Source organism: Rhinatrema bivittatum, chromosome 6, assembly GCF_901001135.1.
Source record: "Rhinatrema bivittatum chromosome 6, aRhiBiv1.1, whole genome shotgun sequence".
Lineage (NCBI taxonomy): Eukaryota > Metazoa > Chordata > Amphibia > Gymnophiona > Rhinatrematidae > Rhinatrema > Rhinatrema bivittatum.
This window is the reverse complement of record NC_042620.1, coordinates 285,806,489-285,828,543: the sequence shown is the minus strand read 5'-3', so window position 1 is coordinate 285,828,543 and position 22,055 is coordinate 285,806,489. Positions and strand designations below refer to the sequence as shown.

Sequence of the window (22,055 nt, the reverse complement as noted above, 5' to 3'; positions counted from 1 at the left end):
CTCAGTTCCCCTCTTCTACTCCTGCCCATCTCCCCCTCTTCTGTTATCCCACTTTCTACATGGCAGCAGTATCCCTCACCTTACCTTCTCTATTTCTTCCCTTCCCAAGATGTTCAATATCGTGCCTTCCGCCCCTCCTTGTTCCCTACCCCGTTTCTGTTCCACAGTGCTACTTTGTAACTCTCCCAGTACCCCCTAGTAGGGTAATCCGCAGGCTTGTCTCGAAAATAAAAGTCTCTTCCTAGCCTTGCCTCCTGTGGCTGTTTAGATCCGTCAGGTATGAGGTAGAGGGGGCGGCGTGGGGAAGGATTCAGTGCCAATAGCTTCCGCAAGTTTAGAAGACCTACAGAAAGAAAGCAGCCTGCTGTCAGTTAAGGTAGGTGAAACAGCCCCCCCCCCCCAGCACTTGGGATGGTGCGGCGTAAAAATATTTTAAAATAAATGGCCTACAGCAACCATCGGTGCTGGCTCTACAGCTTCTGCCGCCTCTTACTGACTGCTCAGCTCCCTACAGCAGCAAAAATAATTAGTGCTGGCAGGAGAAAATGCCGGCGCACGCTACCTGGGCTGAAGGCTGAAAAATGTAACGCAACCGGCAAGAGAAATTTCCCCCTGCACAATGGGGAAAAAGTCGCCCAATTTGGGTCTGGCAACCCGGACGTGGCAGAGTACAAGCCGCGCTAGCACCCTCCTACCTCTCACCTACGCAAACGCAGCTTCCAAGGACGGACAGCGCTTTCAGCTCGGCGCCAGCAAGCTCCTCCCTCAGCGGGGCAACATCCCGCCGCCCCCCAACTGTCGAGTCTCCGCGCGAGCGCAGTCAGGAAAACGTCACTCTGCGCATGCGCATTCAGGCAGGAGAGCTGGTTCGCGGGAAGATGGAGGTGTCCGGCCTGGCTTGTCAGGTGAGTGGGAAGGTGGTGGCGGCGGCAGAGTTTGTTACTGGTTTTTTGTTTTTTTTTTTGGCGAGCGGGGCTTGGGCTCGACTTCTCTAGCTTGCTAGTCTGTGTTTCCGTACGGTGAGCGCGAGGCACGTTGGAGCTTCTGTGTCCCAGCTTCCCCCCCCCCCCCCCCCCATTCGTGTCTCCGTAGATACCTTATGAGAGGGAGGCGGAGTTACTGTTTATTATTATAAGAGGTTTCTTTCTCGTCGCGGGGATGTATGAACCTTCCCTGTCCCAGCGGTTGCTGTCCTCAGAACTGTTGTTCTCTGAGGACAAGCAGGATGGTAGTTTTCGCACATGGGTGATATCATCCGATGGAGCACGGCATGGAGAATACATCTCAAAGTTTCAAACTATGACTTGGCCTGCGAAAATATCACGCATCGCCCTTCAGTTTCTCTCTTTCTAAGGAACCCATTGGTTGCAGTTCTTTCCATGGGGTGGTTTTTTTCTTTTTTCGCTTTTCACGTTTTTCTCTCAGATCAGGCTGACTGTTGTGGGGTCCTGCAGTCTCATCCCTCTTATATTCCTCAGGTAAGGTTTTTTATGGTTCTCTAATTTTCCTTTCACTGTTGTTCTCCATGGCAGTGAGGCCCTCAAAGACCACTGGCCATTGACCTGTTGCAGCTATAGAGTTAAATTTTGCATCCCATTTATTTTGCTTTGACTTATCTAGCGGGTTCCAGCGGTGCCTTTGATGTGATAGGACCATGTCTGTCACACATCCTCATAATAGATGTGTCCTGTGCTTGGGGGCATCTGATGTCGGTGTGCTGTAAGTATGTGGAAATGACCTCAAAAGGATGACTATCCTGACTGGATCTCATAGAATATCAGTTTTTGGGTGCTGGAAAACTGATCCAGTGGCATTTGAGGCATTTAGGTTGGAAGGATTCTAGAATTGCACTGATGGCAGGAAAGCTGTTGGCATCGGGGAGGAGGGAACCATTGATGGCTGGTAGGGAACCCAGCGATAGACCATTGTCCAACTCTTTCGTTTTAAAGAAGGCATTAGGGTTCCACCTATTCAGCTGAAAAAGCATTTGTCTCCATAATGCATGATGCTGGAAGCAGGGAAGGTCCAGTTGCAGCTAAGGAATCCCCTCCCCCAAGTGGTCCCATGGTGAGAGCTCATCCTCTAGACATGCTGGAGATGTGTAATAGTCTTCACCAATCTACCTCTCAGTTCTGAAGAGGATATGGCCACTTCTGTGCCTCTGTCTGTGTTGGAATTGCAATTTTTGAGTTGGACCTGTTGAACAAAATCTAGCAGGTCTTGAATATGATAATTCAAGGCCTTTGTGCCGGGGCATCAATGGCACCAAGGCATGCACCGGCATGCACAGGCAGCCCTTCAGGGGCTCACCAGCAGTGCATGGACACTGTTGCCCATTCTGTCATCGATGCCTGGAGCGGTATTGGGGTTGATGGCTGCCAGCCCGTTGCTTATCTCTGGCTCTTCAAGAAAAGCTTCTCTGAGATGTTTTAGTTCCTTTGGGTCCAGGCCCAAACAGCCAGCTGTGCCAGTCTGAGACCCACTGCCTGAGGACAGAGCACCAAGAGAATCCTTACCTGCAGACCACAGTATACTCAGTATTCATGGGGATATGGTATGACTCTATGGTCATCTCTGAAGAGATGTCTATGGGTCTCCCTTCAGGCCCCTCTCCTCTGTCAGACAGAAGGAAGTCGCTGCTGGAGGACCTCTCCTTTGCCAGTTTTTGAGGAAAATGGCAGAAACCATTCCATTTATGTTATAGACTGAGATATAGTTCAGGGCCAAGATGCTGGGCATCCTCCAGTTCATGGCACTCCCTGAGGAGATCATGAAGTCCCAGTGCACAAGATCCTTCAGGAAGTGCAGATGAGGATGTGGTAGAACCCCCTATTTGTGGCTCCCGTGAATAGGAAGATGAACATAGTCTATCTTGTCCAAAAGGATCCTGGATTTGACAAGTAGCTGCCACAAAAATCTGTGGTTGTCAAATCATATCCGATAGGCCAAGCCATCTAGAACTCACTCCTCAGTGCCCCTGGAGAGGGATTCTAGAGCTATGGATACTATTGGGAGGAAAGTGATTCCCTGCATAACATCCTATTAGCTGTTCATGAACCAGTACATGCAGAATGTTCTGAAGCAGATGCAGGGACTGGCTGAGCAGCTTCCTCAAAAGTAGCAAGATGTCTTCCAGTTGCTGGCAAACAAAGGTTGGAGTGTGAAAAACATAGAGTCCATTCAACCTATGATTTATTTATTTTTTATTTAAAACTTTTTATATAACGACATTCGTTTGCACATCATATCGGTTTACATGGAACTGTAGTAACAAAGTAATAAGAGAAATACATGGAACTGGTGGAGAGAGAGCAAAAAATAAAAAAACAGATTTAAAGGTAAATCAATAGCAAGGATAATAGTTGTTAACAAGAGAGGTAATTTAACTGAGAGTTAACAATAAAAAAGTTGCAATATGATTTCAAGATGTTGAGAGTCTTTGTTATGGGGATAGGGGCACACAGACTCGTCTGGTTGTGAATCTCAAACTCCGTCCAGAAGTGCAAGAGAGACTTGCTGATGTGCCATGTACAAGAGAAAATCTCTTTGGAGATAGTCAGGGATGCAGTAGCACAGATTTGTGATCAATGTGCGACACACCAGCACCTCTCCTCTGCCACTTTTACCCATCCTCCTCCTCCAGAAGTTGCCCTAGATTGGGACAGAAGGCATGTCTTTCACCCAATGAGATAACTACCCTCTGCTCTCTCAGGCCTGTTCGCATTAGGCCTGTCGAGCCCGTACAAGACAGTAGAAGGCACCAAGCCCCAGCCGGCAACCCAGTCAAGACCTGAACAGGGTTTTGACGGGATCACTGAGAATATAGCCATGAAAAGACTGAAAAAATACTTATCTTGCACACTGTGCAGAAACTGAACCCTGACATGAGTTCGTTTTGATGGTCATCTGCTTCAGGGGGCTTGCTCTTTATAATAGCGTTACTCACAATTAATTGGTCTTGCTAAAGACTATATCGCTCACCACAAATCTTTCCTCTTGGTGTCTTAAAATTTTTCGCCAGTCGGTCCTCAAGGAGAGAACCACAGGGCTGCGATGTGAAGTTCTTTCCATTCATTCACTTCTCATTATTGTTTAGATAGGGGTGCCTGATGAGATAGCAGGTTTGGCCAATCTCTCCTTTGGAACTTGTTTGAGGTGGAGAACCCAACTCTTTTTCTTGCCTAGGGGCCTGTTTTTGTTCCAGACTCTTCCCCACCCCCCATAGGTTTAAGAATAAAATACAAAAAAGGCTTGTTGCCAACAAAACCATTGTTGTTGTACCTGTCGGCACTGGTTTGTTGCCCCTTTTTTGTTGGGGCAGCCTGTAGCTAGGGATTACCATGTGTGAGGACTGCCGTCTTGCTTGTCCTTGAGGAAGTACAGTTGCTTACCTGTAAGAGGTGTTCTCCAAGGACAGTAGGATGTCCTCATCCACCTCCCCGTAGAGTTGGTTTCTGCAAAAACTTTTCTTTGCTAATTTACGAGTCTGAAGGACCCTGCGTGGATGCGTGATGATATGGCATCTGTGGGCTAGCACAGGGAGGCTCAATCAAAATTCTGGAAGCTGTCACATAGTTTTTCTATGCCGGGTGCCATTGGATGATGTTGCCCATGTGTGAGGACTTAAAATCTGCTCTCCTTGGAGAATACCTGTTGCAGGTAAGCAACCCTACTTTACCTGCCCTTGTGGCAGCCTCACTGTTCCTTTCTTGCTTTTCTTGGGTTCCTGCAGGTTTCTTAAATATATATACATGCTGATTTAAAGTCTTCCTCTTTATTATGCTGTTCTCAAGGTTGTGAACCAGTTTGATCGGTGTAAATATTTTTTGGATTATGCAGGTGGCCTTAATTTCATGCTCCACCCTACTTATTTCATCATCGTATGGGTTTTCCTGACTTGACTTCTATTCATACATTTGCCTGTACAATTGCACTTTGGCTGTTAAAATCCTGTTTGTCAGGCCATCAGTTTTATGAGTCAACCAGGAATCTTTAGCAGCTGTTGCCTGACAGATTAAATTCACTATAAAAAAAAAAACCAACTCCTTTTGAATCTACAGCTTTATGGCAATTACTAATATTCTCGAAATTGTCTTGATTTAGAGATCAACCTGAGTGCAGTGGTTATTGCAGTGCACTTCCATACCATATTCATCAACCGCTTTAGTTTTTGCTCCTGATTGTTGGTTGGGAGCATTGTAGAGGTAATGCTTTCAACCCTTACAACTATTAGTATTTATTTATAAGTCATTATTAGACAAATGCATTGCTGTATAAATGCACAAGTGTATGATCGGGAGAACCAAATTAAAATTGAAAAGCAGCCTCAAAAAGGTGGTATTATAGACTGGATTTGAATAAAGCTAGAAAAGAAGCATGATTGATATATAAACTCTGAAAGTCTGTTCTGGCTCTTAAGGGAAGTGTATCATGTCACTGTTGGTTGGCCAAGAGTGACTTTAATGTTTGGAGAATTTCCTTTTTTTGGCACTAGAGGGTATACCTACATGTGGGATGAGGAGAAATAGAGAGAAAGGGAGTCAAAGAAAAACACACTACATGACACACCTCTTTTATGACCTCACTCTGGCCTATAAGAGAGGTGGTGTTCTGGTCCAATCCAGTAAACTCTTGTCTCCGGTAACTGTGGACACATGAAGAGGATGTTAGGTCCCAGAACCATGGTTAAGTCCTTGTTGCTCCTGGGATAACAACCTTTAGAGGTTGATTTTCCTAGTTGGGAGTGTTTCTCCCAGAGCCTGCTCTGTTTGAGCTTTGGGTGGTTGTTCCTTACACCTAGAGGTCTGTGGAGTCCCCAGAGAACGGTTCCTGGAACATGACTTACTTTTGCAGCCGTCCGGCATCGCTGCTCCCCCGCCTCGTCCGGCATCGTTGCTCCCCTGCCTCGTCCGGGAAGATGGCTGCCAGCACGGGGGAAAGCAGCCCCTGTGCATTCAATTGGCTGCTCAAGACGTGACGTCACGATGTTTGGCGTCACGGCAGCCAATTGAATGCACAGGGGCTGCTTTCCCCCGTGCTGGCAGCCATCTTCCCGGACGAGGCGGGGGAGCAACGATGTCGGACGAGGCGGGGGAGCAGCGATGCCGGACGGCTGCAAAAGTAAGTCGGGTCGGGTCCCCTTTTGGTTTTTTCGCTTCGCCGCTGTCATCTCTTCTCCCCTCCTCCCGGAGCAGGGCGCGAAAAGCAGCCTTGCTCCGGGAGGAGGGAAGAAGAGACACTGACAGTGAAGCAACTTACTTTTAGCTTTTTGAAAAAAAAACAAAATTGCTGTCCGTGTCTCTTCTCCCCTCCTCCCGGAGCAAGGCTGCTTTTCGCGCCCTGCTCCGGGAGGAGGGAAGAGTGAAGCGATGAAGCGACTTACTTTTTGCTTTTGGTTTTTTCGCTTCCTGGTATCTGTCATTTCAAATGACATTTGAAATGACAGATACTAGCGTGGCGTGAAGCCTTAGGCCCGCGCACCCAGGATACTGTATAGGCGCTCTATCCAGTAAAATGGGTTGCGCGGGTCTAAGGCTTTTCGGACGCGGTTTACATTTAAATAAAATTAGTGCTCAGGATCGAGCGGTAGGTGAGCTGCACTGTGCGGGCGGTAACCGTGGGTGCCGTAGGCACTAACGCAGCTCTTCCTACCGCTCGGTACTGGATAGACCTGATGGGGATCTACAGCAATCTGGTTTGTTTTGTTTCCTCAGTAGGTGGTGTATAGGTATTCTAGGACCCAGTGTAATATTTACCCTTGCTTTTTCACAGGTAGGGTTATTGTTGTTTGAGTCCTTGGTGTTATTACTGTTATGTTACAATGGGATTGCAGTATAGATTTTGAGTGTCTTTTTTGCGAGGTTTTATTTTAGTTCACAATGTGCCTGGCAGTGGAAGGTGTTTGTGCTGCTGTTACTGTGAGGTGACACCAGCATTTGAAAATATCTTTTAGTATGATGAGCTGTAAGGGAAACATCTAAGCTCCATTGTTTGGGGGAATTTCAGTGGATGCACAGAGTTACAGAACTGGAGGTGCAGGATTTATATTGACATTCTGTCCCTTCCTATAAATTCCAGTCTTCACTCTCATAGCCTCATTCAACTAATTCTATATGGCTATCAAATAATTATATAGTGTGAAACTGGCCAGCTTTTTAAAATTATGCAGAAGACCCTTTGGACTTTAACACCAAATATTCAAAAGCTGTGTTCATCCCATCAAGCTCATATATCCCATTAAAGAGGTAAATTGAATAACACAATAACTTTGTTTTATTATTGTTACTCATAAATTATAACAATAACATTAATCTTGGAATATATAATATTTTTAATATAAACGAAAAGTTTTCACAAGATATGTTGTGTCGTGAAACATTTTATTATGTATATATTTAAGGAAATATACATAAATTGTCGAAATACATTTAGTTCGTTTAACCTTTAACCTCTGGTTTGCTAGTAGACTGAATTACTGTGTCCCGAAATTGTTTGTCTAAAAAGTGTGTCACCAACATGAAACGTTTGGAAAGCTCTGCCCTAGATGGTAAGTAGCAGCTGTGCAATTTGTTGTTCAGGGGAGGGAAACCTATCTCTGGGAATATTTGCAGTGGTAACACTGAGAACTGAAAGTGTTTTCAGCTTGCTTCAGCACAGCTCAGAGAGGGCAGAGCTTGTTAACCACAGGAGAGGGGAAGTTTATTCACTATAGTAGTGTTTGCGTTTTTTACTATAGGCTCCTTTAGAAGCTATGCATAAAGAGATAAGTGTGCCATGTGCAGGGCAAAGCAGGCCCCTAGTGTTGTGGGTTCTTTCTGCCTGGTATGTGAAGGGAAGATAAGTAGAGATATTAAGGTAGACAGTGGGACCTCAGTTCCTCATCCAAGGGAAGAGCAACTGAGAGCAGATTCCTTGATTGAAGCAAGACTGCTGCCTTTGAATTAAGGCTGTCCTGATCCTTGGGGGGGGGGGGGGGGGGGGTTTGAACCGTACAGCCTTTGAAGTCATGCTGAGTAGCCCTGCTAGGGATTTTTTTATTGGGGGGGGGGGGGATTTACGTTTTTTTGACTATGCGGTAAGATTGTCATTGTTGCTTGTGCCTGGGGCCAGAGCATGACCAGACATCCTGCAAAGATTGTGGTCAGACTGTGAAAATTGCCCAACTCCAGGAGAGGGAAGATCTACTTCACCCATGCCTCTACCCAACGATCTACTCAGTCGTCTCTGGGACAGTGGCCCAGATGGAAGGAAGAAAAAAGACATTTATCCTCTCTTCAGCCCTCTTCCAAGACTAAGCTCCTGAAGGAGGCCGGAGATAAGACCGGGAATGGCCACCCTCATCCAACCCCCGATGGAAGGGGCTCTGTCTTCGAGTGTGACGTTTGCGCTGAGGGAACAGGTTGAACGGCATGGTGCCGAGGTGCCTGGTGTGAAACTCAGGCTCAGGCATTGCTGCTGCCTGAAGCGGAGTTGCGACCGCACTCCAAGCGGACATCTGCTGTTTTGACCCAATCGATGCTGAAGCACGCACCAGTTGACAGTAGACCACAACTGGCATCGGATGGAATATCTATGCTGCGGCCATTGATGCACATGCCATCCAACAAATCGTATACGGTGCCAATCACTGCATCGCAGCATAGTGGAAAGGCTAAACGCAAGTCTCAACATGTTGCACCGGTACCATCGATGCACAAGCGTTACCTCTCCCATGATTTAGCCAAAGATAGCTCCCACCACTCACAGGACTCGCCCACGCCTTTCTTCAATTCCACCGCAGAAGCATCAGGGGATTCGGAAGGGGAGGCTCCACAACCTTAGGGCCACTCTTCCTCCTCTACCTCAGACAGAGACAGTCACGGAGGACAATTATCTGCCCAGAAACCAAGCAGCTCTTGGCTGCTAGATTTGCCGAGCCCCTCTAGACTGAGCCGTGACCTGAGCCATATGGATCGGTTCATCTGCTCTCCACCGGCCAAGAAGAGAAAAACGCCCATGCCTGCCGCCCAAAATTTGAAAGGGGCAGCTTCTCAAACCATGTCTCAGATTACGGGACTCCTGCAGACCACCTTTGATTTTGTGGTGTCTGCCCAACCTCTGCACTGCTTAAGTCCATCACCAGAGGGTTTGGCACGCTCCCCTCCTTTTTCCCCACTGGAAGACCCATCAGAAGGGGAAGACCCAGGGATGGGGTTGAGTCCGCTGGCTTCTGAACCTGACCCAGAGTTTGACTACTCCTGTCCATCCTCTTTGGGCTCCTCCACAGGTATCCCCTCAGACCCCCTGGAAGGTCTGCTCGAACAGTTATCATCCCCAGAGGATCTGTCTTACTCCAAATTTATGGAGAAGCTGGGTTCAGTGCTGAACCTGGAGACCAAGCAGTTTCCTGATCCCAGGGATGAGCTCCACAGATTGTTGAAAATTTTTGATGTCCCAACAGAGCCATCAGCCTTGCCTTCCCACTCCATTCTGGATAACATCATGGATAAGGCTTGGGAGTCACCCTTTTCGGTGCCCACCACCTCCCAAAAATCCAAATTTAAAGTTTCAAATGTGGAAATACATCCACTATGGTCTGATGCAACTGCTCCATGCATTGATGGTGGTGGAGTCTGCCATGAAGAGAACCAGGAAGACCAGGATTTATTCCAATACCCCTCCGGATAAGGATAGTTGCTATTTGGATGACTTCGGCAAAAAGGTATTCGAAGGGTTGATGCTAGACGCCAAGATTCAACAACACCAGTTTTACATTACTCAATATCTCTACGAATGCCTTCAGTCACTTAAATGCAGTGAGGAGCAGGCTATGGGCGATAACCAGCAGAAGCAGGCTATTACCGACCTAGAGGAGGGATTGAGATGACATCTCAGAACCATCTACGAGGGATTTGAGATCTCCACCCATACATCAGCGGCATCCATTGTGGCCTGGGAGATAGCTTGGCTGAGAGCGAGTGCCATTCGAGAGGATGTGCATGAAAAGCCGGCAGACTTCCTGGGCAAAGGGGTAATTTTGTTGGGGGACAAGTTACGTGAAACAGTTTCGCAACTTAAGGAGCAGAGCATCGTGGTATGTTTGTTGCGTCCCCCCAACAGAGCAGCCGGGCATGAAGTATTACTACTCCTATAGGAAGCCCTTTTATCCCAGGCGCTCTTACAAGTTGTATCCACCTTATAGGCCGCCTCCATACCAGCAGCAAAGGCCACAATCGCAACTTTCCCAATAGAGGGACCATGGATGATCCCAACATCCCCCCCCCAAAGCTGGTGCGGGCGGCTACCCAGAAATCATAAAGGTCTTTTTGAGACCACCACAGCTACACAACGCAGTAGGGGGTTGCCTTGTGTCTTTTGCTCCGGCTTGAGATCAGATCAAATCAGAGCATTGGGTTCTCAGCATCATCCAAAACGGCTACCACCTGAATTTCTGGAGAGCTCCGTCCATACCTCACCTTGTCCCCCTGTCCAAGGGAGAGGGAAACATTCACCTCCTGCTTCAGGAAGTTCACACCTTGATTCTGCAGCAGGCTGTTCAGTAAATCCCTCCCCACCACCACCTTCAAGGATTTTATTCCCAATACTTCCTGATTCCCAAGAACAGCGGAGGGTTGCGACCGATTTTGGACCTAAGAGCTCTCAATCGCTTCATTGTGAGAGAGAAATCCAAAAAAACCTTTCAAGCCTGTCTTGCCCTACCTGCAACCCGACGATTGGATGTGTTCCTTGTATCTCAAGGATGCTTGTGCTCACATACCAATGCACTCCTGTTCCTGGCGCTACCTCTGTTTTCAAGTCTGCACCCATCACTACCAGTACAAGGTTCTAACCTTTGGCCTCTCGTCAGCGCCCAGGGTATTACGAAATGTCTTGCAGTAGCTGTGGCCCATCTGCGAAAGCGGGGAATAAAGCTGTTTCCTTACCTGGACAATTGGCTGCTCATAGCTCCGACTCTGGAGCTGATTCGTGCCAATCAGCTTCGAGTTCTGACTTGCCTGGAAAACCTAGGCTTCCTCAAACTACAAGAAGTCTCACCTCGACCCTACTCAAAACCTATAGTTTATAGGTGCAATCAACACACGACTTTACAAAGCTTTCCTTCCGGAGGACAGGATTTGCACCTTTCAAACCTTAGCCTCTGCATTAATGCTTCTCTCATGACCCACAGCCCATTAGATCCTCACCCTACTAGGCTACATGGCGGCAGTGAAGTTTGTTGTCCCCCTTACGCGCCTTAACATATACCGGTTACAATGGGGCCTAAAATTTCAGTGGTCCCAGAGATCTCATCCTGTGTCACGACCAGTTACCCTCACCCAAGCGATGATTTCAGATGTGGACTGGTGGCTAAGTCCGGGCGTCCTGCAGTCGGGTGCCCCCTTTCGGATTCCGACTCACCAGCTGGTCCTCACTACAGATGCTTCCACCAAGGGGTGAGGAGTGCATGTCCTGCATCTGAAAATGCAAGCTCTCTAGTTGCTGACCGAGCCGAAATTCCATATCAACCTGCTGAAGTTACAAGCTGTCCGGTATGCCATTCACACACCTCCTTCAGCACAAGTCAGTCATGATGTACACAGACACCCAAGTGGCCATGTTCTACATAAACAAGGAAGGCGGGTCTGGTTCCAAGATTCTTTGCAGGGAATCGGTACGGCTACTAGAGTGGGCAGTAGCACACTCCATTCGGTTGTAAGCCACCTACCTACCACACATAAGGAACACGGAAGCTGACAGGCTCAGCAAGATCTTTCATCGCCACGAATGGGAGCTGAGCTTGAAGGTGGCGTTGTCCCTGTTTTGCTGGTGGGGGATGCCCCGGGTGGATGTCTTTGCAACCAAGAACAACGCGAAGGTACCGTAGTTTTGTTCCCTTTATCCAAGTGACCGAAGAGTAGCTCAGGATGCCTGCCTTCTGTTGTGGACGGGGCACATGTTCTACACTTTCCCTCTGATACCTCTTGTTGGCCGAGTAATTCAGAAATGCATCGTGGACATGGCAGACCTTATCCTGATTGCCCCAGTGTGGTTCAGGCAACCGTGGTATGCCTACCTAATCCACCTCTCCATACAGTTGCTGGTCTTCCTCTGAGGCGAGAGAAATCTCCTGATGCAGGAAAGGGAGACTCTGCTGCATCCCATGCACGACTCCCTTCATCTGACGGCGTGGAGATTGATAGGGAAGTACTGAATCACCTTCCCATCCCAGCGGAGAATCAGGACGTTTTCATTTCATCCAAGAGACCCTCTACGAGGAAAAATTATTCAGCCAAGTGGCATAGATACTGTCGCTGGTACTCATTGGTGTCCCTTGACTCCTTCCAGTCCTTGCCGGAACAGCTGTTTAATTACCTGCATTTGCTTTTCAGATCTGATCTGGCAATTTCTTCCATCTGAGTTCACCTCAGTGCCATAGCGGCGTACCACCCGCTAACGCAGGGCACCTCCATCTCTACACACACTTTGATGTCTCGTTTCATGAGGGGAGCTTTACAACTACATCCCCTGTACTTGCATCTAACTGTGCCTAGTCCTAGAGACCTTGATGCTTCCTCCGTTTGAGCTCATTCATACGTCTTCATTGAAGTACCTCACATGGAAAGTCCTAATTCTTGTAACAATCACCTCTGCATGGTGAGTTGGTGAGCTGCAGGCATTGGTGCACTATGATCTTATCTTCAATTCTACCATGGACTCACCCTTTCTTTCTTCTTGGCCTTTCATTTAAACCAGACCATAACATTACCAGCCTTTTTCCCTAAGCTGCATGCCTCCAGCCGGGAAGCTTTACTGCATACGCTGGATTGCAAAAGGGTGATGGCGTACTATAAGCAAAGGACCCACACCCCTCAGGCATTCCCATCTCTTCCTATCTTTCAATCCGAATGCGCTGGGTTTACCGGTACCCAAACGAACACTTGCTAACTGGCTAACTCAGTGTATCCACTTCTGCTATTCAAATAGGTCAGAATGCCTTACATCAAAGGTGAAAGCCCATCAATTGCGAGCTATGGCGACTTCAATTGCTCATCTTTGGCAAATACCAGTTCAAGCCATATGCAGAGTGGCTACCTGGTCGTCGCTCCATACCTTCACGTCTCACTGCCTGCAACAGCAAGTCAGTTCAGATGCGGGAAGGGAAATACTATGTCTTGCCACTAATTCTTGAGACTGTCCACTGTATTTGGGATCCTCTGCGCGGCCAGCTCTGTTCAAACCTGGATGTTCAGTCTTCATTCCTCTGAGACTGCAATTACTGCTGTGCTTCAAATCCTTGGGGCTGGGGACCCCAGACAGCATGGCTAATTCAGCCTGCTTATCTGCGGGGGAAAAAAACAAGTTTGCTTACCGAAAACAGTGTTTTCCGTAGATAGCAGAATGAATTAGCCATGCGTTCCCACCCTCTTCCCTGGACAGTCTCTAACTTCTGTTGCTCCTGCTCTTCTGATACTTCATTTTTCTGTGCTTTGGGATCAACTGAAGTGATGGGGGCAGTCGCACGGCAAGGCACCGTGCAGGAGCAAAGCTCTACACATTCTTGGAGAAGTTCCCGCCTTGAGCCCTAGACAGCATGGCTAATTCATCCTGCTATCTATGAAAAACACAGTTTATGATGAGCAAACTTGCTTTTCCCCCCCACAGACTTAAAAAAAAAAATGGCCGTGCATAAAGCATACATGGCCATGTGCAGACCTGCAAAACCAAGGACATCTGAATCCCCAAGGGTCAGCTTTAACCCCCCTCCAAGGGGCAGCAGCCAAGAGGCCTGGGGAAGATTCAGAATCTTCCCCTACAAGGCATTTGAGCACCCATGCCACTAGGGAAGCTTCATGATCTGGGGTGGACTTCCTCCAGAGGATTCACAGGAAGAAGGGGAGTTCTTGGAGGATGATGTCACCAAAGTCCACTTATTCCAAAAAGAGGAGTTGGTAGCCCTTTTATCTAGTGTGTTTGAAGCATTGGAGATGTCAAATACTTCCACTAAAGAACAAGTCGAAGTGGATCCTATTCTCCAGGGCATCAGAAAGCCACCAAAGGCGGTCCCGTTGCACAACAGCCTTAGGCATATAGTTCTTATGGAGTGGATCACCCCACTGGGGAGGGGGAGGGGTTTAAAAGGGGGAAGATCTTTGAGTAAGATTTACTCCCTGCCACTGAAGGTGAAATACAGCCTCCTGAGAATTAATTCCTTGTGCCGATGCTCTGTTGTACCAGTTATGCATAAGACAAGCTTTCCCATAGAAGGCGGGTCAGCGCTGAAGGATCCCCAAAGCAAGAAAATAGAGGCAATTCTTTTTTTTTTTTTTAAATTTATTATTTATCATTTTAACACACAATTTTACAAGAATAGATCTTGGTTAGAATATATGGCATACAGAAATTTAAAGCACCAATTTCCACAACACACTAGAAAAAAATTTTCCTTTCCTTTTTAACATACAGTCTACAAATAAGGATCCATAATTGAAAAATATCCAAAAATATTCTTTTGTAACATTTCCCATAAAAAATATTTTAAACAGCTTCCCTGACTGAGCATATTTACTTTATTTGGGAGACTCGCTCATTGAAGGTGTAGCTCGATATTAATAACTAAGTCACAGCAATTTTATTACTTAAAGAAAGTTAACTGAGAAGGTGAGAAGAAAACACATGAATTACCCTTATAGCTGATACAGCACTTACAGGGGTGTTTAAGAAAAAAAGGACGCTCCAATTTGGAGAACCCTCTGTTTCATAAGAAGACATTGTCTCCTCTTGCGTTGTATCTGTTTTGAAAAATCAGGATAAATTCTGACATTCAAAGCTAGGAATTTTTCCATACAGTGATTATAAATTAACCTAAGGACCGAAAACGAATGTAACTAACATAGTTGCCCCTTGAACTATCTCACTATCAGATGTTTCTAACAATAGGGATACATTTAAAGTTGGGGTCAATATATATCCATTGGTTGTACATTTTGTTTTTTTACATTTTCCTGCTTTTTATATGATGGTATATAATATACCTTAACTAATGGTGGTATAACTGCTTCTTCAACCTTAAGCATCTCCAACATATATCTTTTAATCATCTCTTTTGGGGATATATATGGCAGTTTTGGAAAATTTAATTAAACGCAAATTTCTTTTTTTATTTGCATTTTCTAAATTCTCCATTTTTATTTACAATTGTTGATTTTCTTTCATCAAAGTATCTACTGTTTGAATCTTTAATAAAACCTCTATTGCAACATAAATCTTGTGTGCATGTGCTGCAGAGTCTTCAGCCTGGCCTTAGGAGTAGGGGCCAGAAGGCTTCTATGACTGTGCAGTTGGGCAATAGGTTCACTGTCAATCACGCCTTTATAAATTACCTTTCAAAGATAATATTTTTGGAGAGGACTTGGAAAAACTGTTGAAGGACTTAAGGGAATGAAAACTTCAGAGACTTCCCAGGGATATGACTCATTCAGGGGCATGGATTTTGAGGACTCAACACGTCCAAGATTGGTGCAAGTACAAAACTGCAAAGCAGCCCTCTTCGGATGCTCGAAGTAGGGGCCAGTTCTTTACCTGGGCAAGAAAGGTGAAGACAGAGCATCAGTGAAGGCAGGAGAATACATAGCAGCGCTGGACCTAGTAGAAACTTGCTTTCACCTTCCCATCTGTCTATTTCAGCAGAACCTATTAAGGTTCTGTTTGTTAGGGAAGCATTTTCAGTTCACGTTTTGCACTTCAGTCTGGCAACAATCCCCAGGACCTTTACCTATTTGTGCTATGGGTCACCTGCATTTGAATAATTGACTTATAAAAGTCAAATCAGCTGAGGAGCGCAGACAGGCCTCCAAAGCAGTACTTTATCACCTCCAGCAGTTAAGCTGGGTTGTAAATTTCTCGAAGAAGAACTCCAGTCCTCGAGGGCCACAAATAGGCCAGGTTTTCAGCATAACCACAATGAATATGCATGAGAGAGATCTGCATGCTCTGCCTCCAATGTATGCAAAACTATCTCATGTATATTCATTGTGGATATCCTGAAAATCTGGTCTGTTTGTGGCCCTCGAGGACTGGAGTTTGCCACCTGTGGTCTAGACCCATCGTAAACACTGGAGTTTCTAGGGACCCATTTTGACACAGAACAGAGGTGAGTGTTCCTGACATCCACCAGAATGTCCAAACTAACACAGGAGGTATTAGGTTTCAGGCACAGAAGGCTCCCAGAACTTGGGACTACCTCCATCTCTAGGTCTTATGGCATCAACGCTGGGCCTGGTTGCAAATGGCCTTGCTTGTGTGCTGTTCATCTACCTCCCTGGACTACCAGTGTGGGCTCCTAGTCACCTCGGGGGTCTTGAACAGCCTGGATTGGTGGACACAACCTTTTAAACCTCCAGAAGGAAATAGCCCAGGAACCCCCCTACTTGGGTGGTGGTTACAGTGGATGCCAGCGTGAGGGGGTGAGGTGCTCATTGCCAGGGACAGTTGGCCCAAGGGCACTGGATACTACAGGAACAGTCAACAGGTTAGAAACGAGCCATCAGGCTGCTCCACAGCAATTCCTTCCCCTAGTAAGAGAGAAGGCAGTCAGGGTTTGGACATATAATGCCATGGCAGTGGCTTATACCACCAGACAAGGGGGCACCCACAGCATTCCAAACTCATTCTAGAAGGTCACAAGCATCATCCTGGCCAGAGACAATCTCAGCCTACATGGAGGAAATCTGTATGGCAGCTAGTGTTCATCCTTGCATTCTTTCATTAAGCACTACAAGCTTGGACATATACATATGCTGCCTTTGGTGCAGGAATTATCAAGGCAGCCTTGTTTTCCTGCTGTCTCAGCAAGGAGTAGCTTTTGCAACTCCCATGTGTGATGATGTAGCAGGAAGAAAAGGGTTAAACTATTCTTACCTGATAAATTTTCTTTCCTTGAGTTCTGTTAGACCCAGAACCCACACAGGAAGACAGGGTTAGGGGGGGATCAAGCATGAAGTACATTTCCTATCTCTCTGAAGGGGTCTCCTCTTTCTTTTGATACTTGTATCCTTGCTGACTCAGAATAGTTTTGTGCACACCATGATGTTTTTATTGCTGATAAGGGTGTAGAAGCACCTGCCTTAGAGCCCAGAGTGAGGTCATAAGAAGTGTGTCCTCTGTCTCTGTCAGCTGTAGAGGAGGGAAATCCATGCCTGATGACTGATCTAGAAGGATTTAAGGAAAGAAAATAATCAGGTAAGGATAATTTAACCTTGTTTTCTATGTATCTAAAAAAGTAACACTACTGAGAGAGTGCTGCAGTCAGCAGAATCTGAAGATGTATGACTTGTTGTTCCAGGCTTTACTTACATTCAGTGATGTCGCCATCTATTTCTCTGAAGAGGAGTGGAGGCAGTTAGCAGAATGGCAGAAGGAGCTATACAGTAATGTGATGAAGGAGATCCATGGCATCCTAATTTCACTGGGTAAAGAAACTATTTTGTGAAGTTGTTCTTTATACTGAGAGAGAAATCTTTAATGTAATGTCTAGAATATTTTGGTATCCTCAAACCTTGTGAGTTAGAGAATTAGATGGCCATGTGATAATTTTGGTCTTTTATTCTTTTTGTCTTTGTAAAGTTTTGCAGTTGAGACAATTTTACTAGTCACTGAATGACTTCTGTTGCTTTGTGGAGTGACATTAAGGCACATAAGATGTTATTACAAGATAGCATATAAGTGAGCTAGCTTAACATTTGACAGGCTTTTAAAATCTTATAACATTTTACATGGCTATTCTGGGGTTGATTTACCCTGCCATTTTAGGCCTCTACTCGAATACTAGCAGATATTTGGGTTTTGCCAAATATCTACTTTCTTAAAAGGTTTATTCAAAAGATATTCAGGTTATATGAATATCTGTTTCATGAGGTCTGTAAATAAAAAAAAAAATAAAAAAAATGTGTGGCCTATAGGCAATAGAGCCAACTTCTTTAAAGTTGTGTTTTTTTTAATTGCATTTTAAATTACATTCAAGCATACTTGAAGACATAACCAGTATTACTATTAGAAAAATTCAAAATAGTGCAATTACAAAAGAAAAAATATTCCTAGCAAATACTGTATTGATATTCTATAAGGGGAGACTATATGAAGGAAAAAATCTAATATCTATTTATTGGGCTTCCATCACAGGTCTAACTTGAATGTTAATGTTTTAATTAGGTAAGGTTTGTGTGGTGTTTTTTTTTTTTGTTTGTATTAAAAGATTATGGTTTGCAAGTGTGTAGTTGTACCTCACCAAGAGGACTTTTTGGGTAGGCAAATAATTAAATGACCAAAATCAATAGATAACTTTTTCTCCCATTCCCTTCCCAGCATATTCCTTTCCCCCCCTTCCCTCACTAATTCCCAGCTGCTCTCTACCTACTGTGGTTGCTCTCCTTGCCCTGGCTAGGCCTTGTGACTGCACTTTTGTTGTATTAGCACTAGTTGTCAGATTGTAGACACCCAAGCGACCTGGTATCCAGGGTTTTTCTAGCCATGATTTTAGTGATTATCTTTTCCTCTCATAAAAGATGATAAAAGCTTTTGACACATCGTCAAGGTTTTTGTTTCAAAACACTTTCACTGCTTGTAAAGAAACCGTAGCATTTTCTCTGCCAGACTTGTCTTAATAGGATTTGCTCTACATTGCTAGCTACCAAGGATCCTAACATACAGGCCGATTACAGTTAACCCGCGTTTGGACGCGCGTTTTTGACGCGCTAGCTTTACCCCTTTACGACAGCCAAGTTTTAAGTCGCTTTTGAATTTCTTTTTATCAGTTAGTGTTTGAAGTTCTTCTGGCATAGAATTCTACAGTTTTGGGCCGGCAATTGAGGTCACTCTATAGTTAATGTTACATGAGAGCCTCTTAAGTTCGGAATTTCTAGGAGGCCTTTGTGTTGTGAACTGAGAGTTCGTCAGGGGATGTGATGTTTAAATGTTATTCCTTGTAGATTATTATTGTTCAGGTTAATGTTGTTGTGTATTATAGTTAGAACTTTATAATATATTGTTGACTGAACAGGAAGCCAGCGTAGAACCATCAGAATAGGGATGGTGTGGTCAAATTTTCTTGCTCCAGATACGTCTGGCTGTGGCATTTTGCAGAAGTTGCAGGGGTCTTAAGTAACTAGTCAGAAGACCTAGAAGTAATGAGCTATATATGTATATGTACTTGCATAATCCATATCCATCATACCCATACATCTCTAAACCTAGCAATAAAGACCAAGGACATCAAAGTTAAGCAAAATAAATATTTACTGAAAATCTTAACATTACTTTTTTAACTTTTCTATTGATAAGCAGGCTGAATTAGCCATTACATGTGGGTGATGTCATCTGGTGGCACCGAATGAACTAGTCTCACCAAACTAGTACAGCTTTGAGCCTCTGCTGAGCATTTGCTGGAGTTCCCATGTGGGCCTTACCTTGTGAGCCACCTTAGTCATTTTTGTGCAAACTCAATCTCACCTGATATTTTTTCCTTTAAAAGTCCTTAAAATCTTGTAAAATTAATAATTTTTCTTTAGTCTATTTTTCTTGTCACCTTGATGTTTCTGCAGCCTAACAACATTTTTGCGGTGCTCTAAACCCCCCCCCCCCCCCCCCAGATACATGGTCTTCCTTTCCATTATGTTCAGCCAGAGGAAGTTTTAAAAGTTGTATGTGTGGAAAGATTATATCCCTCACCGGACATGAACTGTTACTGATACCTCTCCCCGGAACACGACCAGCAGAACTGCTATGCTTGTGGATGGATGTCCCTGCTCTTGCTGCGTTCTAGGTTGCTTTGCATTGAGGAGCTGCGTAAATCTCTCTGGAGTCACAGTAACTCCTCGTCCCGCAGTACAGCCTCATTTTCCTTGCCGGGAAAAGAGTTGAGCCAGAACTCCTCTATAACTCCTCTGTCTACTTGGAACTTGATCCTGTAGCTTCAGTCTATTAGTTGCCCTGTGTTGAAGACTTAGTGGCATCAATTGCTGGAACCATCGCAGCCTGCATTGAAGAAGCACATTTTAAGCAGAGTGCATCAGTACCGGCATCAATGCATTCATTGGCACCATTGGCAAAAGCAACATTGCATTTTCCACCGATGCACACAATGCGCTGGGATGCATGATACACCAAAGCACTCTATGCATGTTCCGCTATGTACTTCAGATGGACATGGCAAACACACAGTACAAAGGGACCAGAATCCAGGAGCATCCCTCTCTGAAAGGCTTTGGTAGCCTCACATCATACACTGCACACTACCTCACACAGACACCTTCAGCCAGAATATTGGCAGATCCCAGAGCAATTAATATCAATTTATTATTCGGTGATATTTATATATACTCAGAATATATATAATAGGCAATAGGAATAATAAATGATACAGTGCAACATGACCTTGTGTGTGGTGGAGGTCAAAAAAGCAAACATAATCCTAGGAATTAGGTAAAGAATAGATAATAAAATGGAGAATATCATAATGACTATCACTGTATGGTGAGACTGCACCTGGAGTACTCTGTGCAATTCTAGTCACCGCATCTCAAAAAGATACAGTTGCATTGGAAAAGGTACAAAGAAGGGCGAACAAAATGATGATAAAGTGGATGGAACGACTTCCCTATGAAGAAAGGCTGAAGAGGTTAGGGCTGTTCAGCTTGGAGAAGACTGCTGAGGGAAGATATGATAGAGGTCTATAAAATCATGAGTGGAATAAAATAGTAAATCGGTTATTTACTTTTTCAAAGAATATAAAGATCAAGGGTCACTCCATGAAGTTAGTAGCGCATTCAAAACAATTTGGAGAAAATTCTTTTTTTTTTTCCATATAATGTACAGTTAACATCTGGAATTCATTGCTGAAGGATGTGGTTAAGGCAGTTAGCATAGCTGGGTGTAAAAAAGATTTGGACGCGTTCCTGGAGGAGAAATCACCAAACCATTAAGTAGACTTAGGAAATAGCCACTACTTACCACTGCATGTTGGAAACAGGGTATTGGGCTTGATGGACCCTCGGTCTGACTCAGTATGGCAATTCTTATGTACATAAGGGTGCAGGGGCACAACATTTTCCTCAGTCTCTGTATTCTTCTTTCTTCCTTGTCTGTCTGTCAGTCTTTTATGCTATATTGCTTAACTGCCATATAGTAAGTGATTGTATCAGAGGTCTATAACCTTATGTGTGTACCTGTCTTTCTGCTAGCAGAAATCAATTGTGGGATTAGGTGGTGGGGACAGTTCTCAGCAGCACTGCACATTTGTAAATTCAGTTAACCAGTTCCAAATTGGCCAGGCCCAGAACCAGTTCCCTTAAAATAAAATGGGGCCAATGGCATGCCTCTACATGCCTGTATATTTTCACAGTTGTGTGGGGAGGATGTCTTGTGTGTGAGACATCTAAGATCACCAAAGAGTAGTCACACTCATGCTAAATAATCCTATTACATATTCCACCCCCTGGACTCAGAGGACTCAGACACCTGTTGGATGAAAGGTTTCCTAATCTATGGTTACGTTGATGTTGGCACTGTTCAGAGCAATGTGAATAATTTATGTGGTACATGAGTACATTAAACATCAACAAATGTAGAACATAAGATATGCCATACTGAGTCAGACCAAGGGTCCATCAAGCCCAGTATCCTGTTTCCAGCAGTGGCCAATCCAAGTCACAAGTACATGGCAAGTACCTAAACATATTAGATAAATCGCAAGCTACTGTTGCTTATTAATTACTGTAATCGTTTATGGATATTGCCTCTAAGAACTTATCCAAACCTTTTTTAAATTCAGTTACACTAACAGCTGTAACCACATCCTCTGTCAATGAATTCCAGAGCTTAACTGTGCACTGAGTGACGAAGAATTTTCTTCGATTTTGTTTTAAATGAGCTACTTGCTAACTTCATGGAGTGCCCTCTGGTCCTTCTATTATCTGAGAGTAAATAATCAATATATTAACTTGTTCAAGTTCTTTCATGATTTTGTAGACTTCTGTCATATCCCCCTCAGTCGTCTTTTCTCCAAACTGAACAGCCCTAACTTC

The 22,055-nt window shown here is 44.9% G+C and overlaps 1 protein-coding gene across 1 annotated transcript in view; it reads left to right on the top strand.

Annotated features, from left to right (window-relative positions):
• Positions 1 to 706: 706 nt before the first annotated feature.
• LOC115094346 (zinc finger protein 271-like) overlaps positions 707 to 22,055 on the top strand; it is a 154,161-nt gene continuing 132,812 nt past the window's right edge. The window contains exons 1-2 of the mRNA XM_029607298.1: positions 707 to 905; positions 17,321 to 17,447. Of these exons, the coding sequence (XP_029463158.1) occupies positions 843 to 905; positions 17,321 to 17,447 (190 nt within the window). The 5' untranslated portion in view covers positions 707 to 842. The remainder of the gene's footprint in view (positions 906 to 17,320; positions 17,448 to 22,055) is intronic.